Consider the following 7,145-nt stretch of genomic DNA (forward strand, 5'->3'; position numbering starts at 1 on the left):
TTTTGACGTTTCACTTAGACGATCGAAACTACAGTAGGATGCAAAATGCCCCTCCCCGAGTTGCGGTTGTTTGCACAAGGGCCAAACGTCCACTGAAATGTGTTGAATGTCGTGTAAATGTTCGTGTAAAACAGCCGCCAGCCGGCGCGTTTTATTGCTTAGATGATTTGTGTTAAATATTGTAACTCTGAATTCCGTGCTCACTAGTGCGCAGTACTGTGCTGCTGGCCATTGCACTATATTGTGAGACGCGTTTCTGTTTGCTGGTGTCTCGCTGCTCTTCAAAAAATAAAAAAAAGGGTTAATCGCCACACCTTGAATATCTGTTTATATTATGTTTTGGAGGCTTTCTGTCAGAGATGGATCGGGGGTTTAGTCCATGCTTCTGTACTTTACCACAGAGCCGGGACCTTAACCTCTCTGCGCATTTGCGCAAGTGATATTCACGAAATGGATGGGGAGCTGGCACGTAAACAGCCGATGGAACTTTCTGGAAGTGTCCAGTCCCTGCGGAGTTACAGCGCCGTCCAATCTCACTGTCTCTATAAAACCTTCGGGTTCGCCCGCACTTTAATCAGAACGTAGATTATATATAATATGGAACATCACATGTGAGATCTAATACACGTGGGTATCCTGTTCTGATTGAGACCGCAACCCCTGCAGTTACTAACCGCGTTTGATCCCTTCAGAAACCTGAAGGAATCAAAGGCAGGTAGTAACTGATAAGATAATATAGCGGGCCATCAGCGTCGGCATGTTTTGTGGCAAAGAGCACGATTATGGATGTATGTTGTAAACATTTTAATAGGGTTAGCACCAAAGTGCCACTATTTCTGCTAGCTAGAAAGAATATAATGGTCCTGTTTTAAACTGAGCGTTATAGCGCTGGTCTGCCATTACCAAGCGCTGTAAATAACTGGTGTTATTGTATTAACCAATTTAAAGCCCCCCCCTCCCCCATCTCGACATTTCAGTAGCCACTACTGGCACAATGAGTTATCTGCCCAGGATCACAAAAAGTGGTCAAACTTTGAAGCATGGATTAGAACCGTCACAATAATTAAAACATAACTGCGAAGATTGACTTTGAAACAACGAGCGCCGCATCCTAAATATTTATTCAGTTATCACGCCCGTGAGGTAATGTTATAGGTTTATTTAATTGAAAATCATCGGCTGGCCTCACGAGTTTCGCTTGGAGCTCGACTGCCACATTCCTAAACTGTGAAAGAGCAAACCTGTCAGGGCTGCGAAAACATGGGCTAAATTTACGTACTTGGTGAGCGTGCGTGCCTTTCATTTATCACAACTAGGAAAATACGGTAAAAATGCAGTTTTGTCAATGATGGAAGGAAGGATATGTATTCTGCCTCGGGTGCACGACAACTGTCTAAGAACTGGGGCGGAAAAACAGACTAACCGCATTTTTTCATCGGGAATACACTAGCATGTCTCTGGCGAAGATATATCACTGTCCAAAATATTCAAACTGATGGCACACGCTTTTACAGGGGCCGAGAGGGCCCCACTTCACGTCATGCAGAGACTGGCGCCATCCAAGGGTTACCTTGGCTGTGGGATTTGTAAAGGGGCACTGCCACCTAGGGGCGACAAAGAGACGCGCAGGCAATCACATACTCATTCGTAGCTGACATTTTGACCTTGGGTAGCATCTTCAAATTCTTCACATTACTAGAAAAACACAAGAGGCCGGCAAGTTTATGTTGCGCACTTAACTCATACCGGGCATTTGTTTACTACCCCAACTTTAACACCACTTTCCTACAGTAGCGTGGGATTGTTCAATCTCTTCTTCCAGATCCATTTGACCTGCCTGGGCTTCAGACAACAATGTACAGAAAAGAGTTAAGTAGAAGGTGACCTCGCGGTGGCAAGTTAGAGCTGTCAACGTCATTCTATTATTCCGAAAACACTCTAAAGTGAAATGAATTGCCAAATAATACAATAATAATAAACGTTTTCATAAACTTTAAAATTCTTGGCCGTGCTTCAAAAAATGTATTCCAAAAATATAATAAACGATTCCGTAAATTGGACTTCGACATCACAGATTTGAGTCCAGGTGCTCTAACTGGGGTTTCTAACACACAACAAACCCAGTACTAGCGACAAAAATGTGTGTGCATATCTAACAGATAACCTGTCCCTCAGTGGGAAACAACAACAGTGAAATTCAAGGTTCGCTCCTCCGCTGGAAAGTAAAACCTGAAACCCAGTGCGCAATATATATTTATATAAACTCATCTATACTTCCTGGGCACAGACCGGGTAACCAACCATAAAGTGATAGGACTCAGGGGGCTGGCTAACAATGGTGCAGTAGGTGCAGTGACACCCGACTCCCAGTTTCCCGAGGGGCCCTGCGAACCCTGATCATTGCTGTATTTTACCACCCACCAGTTGCCCGGAGGACTGGCGCCGTGGCACTCTTGCTGTGACCCACAGACCCGAAGGCTGTGTTTACTTCCAAAATGTCAAAAACAAGCTACATTTCAGCTACTTTTTAACACGCGGAGATGCCGGGCGTACAGAGGTCGGTGCCCGGTTACTTATTTGCCAAAAGGTCTGGGCTAATTTCACAAAACAGCGGGCACTGGAGGGGGCGGGGCGCTGACTCTGGTCAACCATACTGTCGAGCCCCCACCGTACTGTCTGTCAGCTTGCCTGGCATCCCCCGGGTGTGCAGCAGAAGACACGGCTGAGCTGCGCAGACGGAGTCACGCCGGCTCGCTCTGAGTGAGCAACGTGTGTTTTCTTCAGCAGCGTGCAGGGGACAGGTCCCTGCTTGCCAGCATCCTTCACCGCACCTTAATATTCAAAGAGGAGCTCAGCGGGACTGCTCTCTCTTGGATTAACCAGAGTATTACGTCTGGCAGATATTAAGAGCGATTTGCTTCCAAAACAGAGCTGTCAAGACACTGGATGAGTCGCAGGAGGGCACATCAGGGGAAGGAGGGGTGCAGCTGGAATGTGGGTGCGGGTCATACGCTGCACGAAGCCCTGGCGCGGCTGGAGGGGGGAGAGGAGGGTGAGACGAAGGTTTGAACACTGCGTTTTATTTTAGCGTGCGGCGCACAGAGAAGCATCTTAAATCTCTCGGTGCCACTTACTCCCTGTATAAAAAGTGGAAGCTTCCCTTTCAGACCGGCTTCTGACATTTCTCAACATATTTGAATTCCTGCTCTCAAAAACAGTCAAAAACTTGGTGTAAATTCCAGTTCACCTGTTACAGAAGGTCTCTACATGATCCAGCGGTTTGGCAGCATGTGTGTTTTTGGGAAATTGTTCTCTAGATGTACAGATGAAGAAAAAAAAGCCAACAAGAATTCTACTGATAAAATTAAAAACGTATTTGGTGAAACATATTTGCAGCATACAAGTTCCGAGACAGCTGCTTTTTCAGTAGAAGTTTAGTGAACGTGGAAACCCCATAATATAACAAATGAATTAAGTCAAAAAAACATTTGCAATTAGGCTATTGAACCTTCCACCAGGTAACCCAGATTAAAATAAAAAAATGCACGCCTCCCCGTTTCTGCAGTGTCTTGGCACGTTGCCGTTTGCGTCTTTTTACATCTCCAATGCAATCATGGCACCGAGAGCGCTCAGAAACATGCACCCTTGCTCAAAAGTTCTAGGACCTGTTTCCAATTGCTCCCAAATGTGGTGCACATATGAACAGCATCCCGCAGCCCCTGAGGCTAGGCTGGTGTTGTGTAGCATGTTGTATTCCTTATTACACTTGTAATTTACACATCTTATCCATCACATACCCCGCCCGTCACACTGCCAAGCACTCAGTCCCGTAACATGATAACTGTACTTCAGTGGTCATCTTGCACAATATGAAAGCAAAACAAAAACCACAACCTTCTAACCATGCACCCTGTGCAGTGTAGCCAGCTATCCCTGTTGGTGTGACTTGCCCCACACAGGGGTAGTAAGCGCTATACAAATGCCACCATACAATACAAAATGGAGACCAGTGCTTGAAAAGTAAATATATTAGCGTGAGTGCTCCTTATCCCAGAGCACGTTCGCTCCTAAGAAGTGTTGTTACTCCCCCATTAAAAGCATTGGAACAGTGCTGAGAAGTGCCGGTACAATCCGTTCCAAATGAAAGAAGTGCAGGTGCTGAGTGCTGGCGGCGGCAGACAACCCATTGAGATACAGACACGCGCCAGTATGTAGGAGACATCCCAACTAATTGACTTCAAGCTGAGGCATCTGACGTTAGGACGCGTGACACCTTTGAAGACAGGGGGTAGGCCACACCCTCAGCATGTACAACTTGCAGGTCACTTTGGCTTGGAGGACGTCATTGTTATCAAGATGAAACCTCCCGGCCCACGCGACAGACGTCACCATAGACGTATGAAAGGCCAAGCGTCGCTTCCATTTTTGACATCACTGTGTGATCCTGGGCAAACCATTTCCTTTATATGCCAATATCTGCCAAAACCGCGAGTGAGAGATGATTAAACGAGTGATTGTTTGATTTACATAAAAATGCATAGTTTCTTGGCAGGTGGGCACATAATCTTCCCTGCAGCGTCTCACATCCCTCGAACTCAGAGCAATCGCTCCCTCTGCCAACCAATGTCACCCTCTTGGGAATGGTACATTCTACACACTTCCGAGCACTCAAACACATAGCAAGACCGCGCTTTCCTCGCATGTGCACGTGCTGAAACGCAGTCGCAGCTCCGCGGGACATGCTATGCACAAAAGTAAACACAATGAGTCTTGGAGGGCGCAATTAGGGGTAAAGGGGCTAGTACTGGGTGCGTGATTCGTGGAAACCTCAACTGACTTTAATGGAACCACCCTCTTCGGAACAATTCACCCCGTTCACTTCAATGTGATCACCCTTCCATCATTTCTTCACTATAGCGTCCACTATTCAAAGCAATCACTAAGCGCTTTGACGTTTCGTCGGAGGTATGAAGCGCTATATGGATGCAACAGCAAATTGCAAAGCTCCAAGGTAGCAGACCTTCATCCTTCAGGAATGGCTCACCTTGGCTGACTGCAATGGTGTGGCATTACGCCACCTACCATAAGACTGACATGCACTGAATTCAATAGAACCCCCCCTTTAAATCGCTTTGCTCTGTCTTGAGAGTAAGCTATGCGTGCTTTAGAGTGGCAAGCAAAAAACCCTGACTGTCGCGCTAGCAAACTTAAGTGGCGACAGGAGAAGTAAACACACCCCGAGATCAAAACGTGCTCAGAAGCAGACCTGGATGGGCCCACGATGTTTTCCAAATCTTTAAATAGAAAGTCAACTTTGCGCCAAAAACACAAGCTGCGGGACTTGGAACACGAGAGCTAGGACAACACACATGTCCTGCAGTGAAAACGACGCTGGCGGAGGCTGTTTGCAGGAAGACACCTGCTACTGGTGGCAGACAGGGGCTGAAATCTGCTGCAGGGGAAACACGCGCTGCGCATCCTGGCGTCTGGGAAGGTGACCAGGGGCTCAAGGTAAAAGTGTAACTTTCAGTTAATAAGTGAAAGGAAAAAAACACGACTCCCCCCGTCCGTTTCCCCTGTGTGCCATGGTGCGTGGTTAAAAGAAAAAGGCGGGATGGCTGATATTGGGAAATCAGGGTATGACCCCACACAGGCAACTAAGTGGCAAGTACTACTGCAGCGTGTCACGCATGTAGTGCCATTGAGGGATTCCAGGGTCCCTCCTGCAAGCAAGGAGAATGCATCCGTCACCTGACTTAGTGGTAAAACTGTATTATTTGCATACAGAGGCCCCCTCAGACTCCTGGGACCCGGGCGCCACTGTACCTGCTGCACCATTGATAAGAACGCCAGTCACCAAGCAAGGAGCATGCATCCGTCACCTGACCTAGTAGTAAAACTGTATTATGTGCATACAGAGGGCCCCATTGACTACTGGGACCCGGGTGCCACTGTACCTGCTGCACCATTGATAAGAACGCCAGTCACCAAGCAAGGAGCATGCATCCGTCACCTGACTTAGTAGTAAAACTGTATTATTTGCATACAGAGGGCCCCTCAGACTCCTGGGACCCGGGTGCCACTGTACCTGCTGCACCACTGATAACAACGCCAGCAGCTCTGCCCCAGCCCCACCAGCTCCACAAACACAGCCGCCTGACTGACAACCAACCGGTTCCCGAGCAGGCCGGTCCGGCTCTGCCAAAAGACAACATCTGATCTGCAGATATGAGTGACGTGAAGGGCCGAGCTCCGGGCAGCAGCAGGTTGTGCAATCGGCGCTCGGGGGGAGAAGGAAGCAAGGAAAAGGACTCACAGCCAGTTGCTGGCGTTGGCCGAGAAGACGGCGAGGATGAGCATGAGCAGGGAGCGCAGGCAGTACTCCGGGGTCATCCTGAGGCGCTCACAGCGGCCCGCCGCGGCTCCTCGGCGCCGGCTGCTGCAGAGGTCTCTCCACGGGCTGCGCTGGGATCCCCATAATATGCAGCAAATTCCCCGGCACTTCAGGCTGCGCCGGAGCTCCTCCTGCGGAGGCGAGAGGCTCCTCCCTGGGGGCCGGCGGGCCCGCCCCCGGGCGCACAGACCGCCCCCGGGCGGTGCGAGCCCCGCTGGTCGGGACTGAGTGAGTGGTGGGCACTGTAGTGCCCCCGGCAGCTCTCGAGTCAGCCTCGCTGATCCCTCGCTCCCTTCGCCAGCCCCGGCTGCCCTGCGAGGGCGATGCCTTCCTCGTCACCCTTGACTTTCCTTCCGCGCACCCGGATCCGGATGTTGCCGTCCTTTAAATCCATGTCCACGGGCGTGCGACACTGCACTTTGCCTTAACACCCCATTGCTTGTACCCGCCCCTGGTTGTGCTCACTATGTTTTTGTAACTTTCATGGGCAACCCTTTTCGTCAGAAAATTGTAGAACCCTATATGGCCTGAGATTTGAAATTGAAGTAAGCAATCCTTAGTAGGAGTCCGGCGTATCAACTTTAGAAACATCGACAGTTCGGATTTGCCTCTGGAAACAATGGAACAACTTGGTCATTTTTTTGCATTTCTATTGCACATTGTTTTCCCATTAAATGACTAAAAGCATTGGACTTTCAAGGCGCACTCATGTACAAAAGAATTGACCTGTGGGAATTCTCAGTAAATAAGA

The 7,145-nt window shown here is 48.9% G+C and overlaps 1 protein-coding gene across 1 annotated transcript in view; it reads right to left on the reverse strand.

Annotated features, from left to right (window-relative positions):
• LOC144754684 (protein Wnt-4) overlaps positions 1-6,503 on the reverse strand; it is a 235,065-nt gene extending 228,562 nt beyond the window's left edge. The window contains exon 1 of the mRNA XM_078642804.1: positions 6,317-6,503. Coding sequence (XP_078498930.1) covers positions 6,317-6,393 — 77 coding nt within the window. The 5' untranslated portion in view covers positions 6,394-6,503. The remainder of the gene's footprint in view (positions 1-6,316) is intronic.
• Positions 6,504-7,145: the final 642 nt, after the last annotated feature.

This window comes from Lissotriton helveticus, chromosome 5_1 (assembly GCF_964261635.1).
Source record: "Lissotriton helveticus chromosome 5_1, aLisHel1.1, whole genome shotgun sequence".
In the NCBI taxonomy this organism is placed as follows: domain Eukaryota; kingdom Metazoa; phylum Chordata; class Amphibia; order Caudata; family Salamandridae; genus Lissotriton; species Lissotriton helveticus.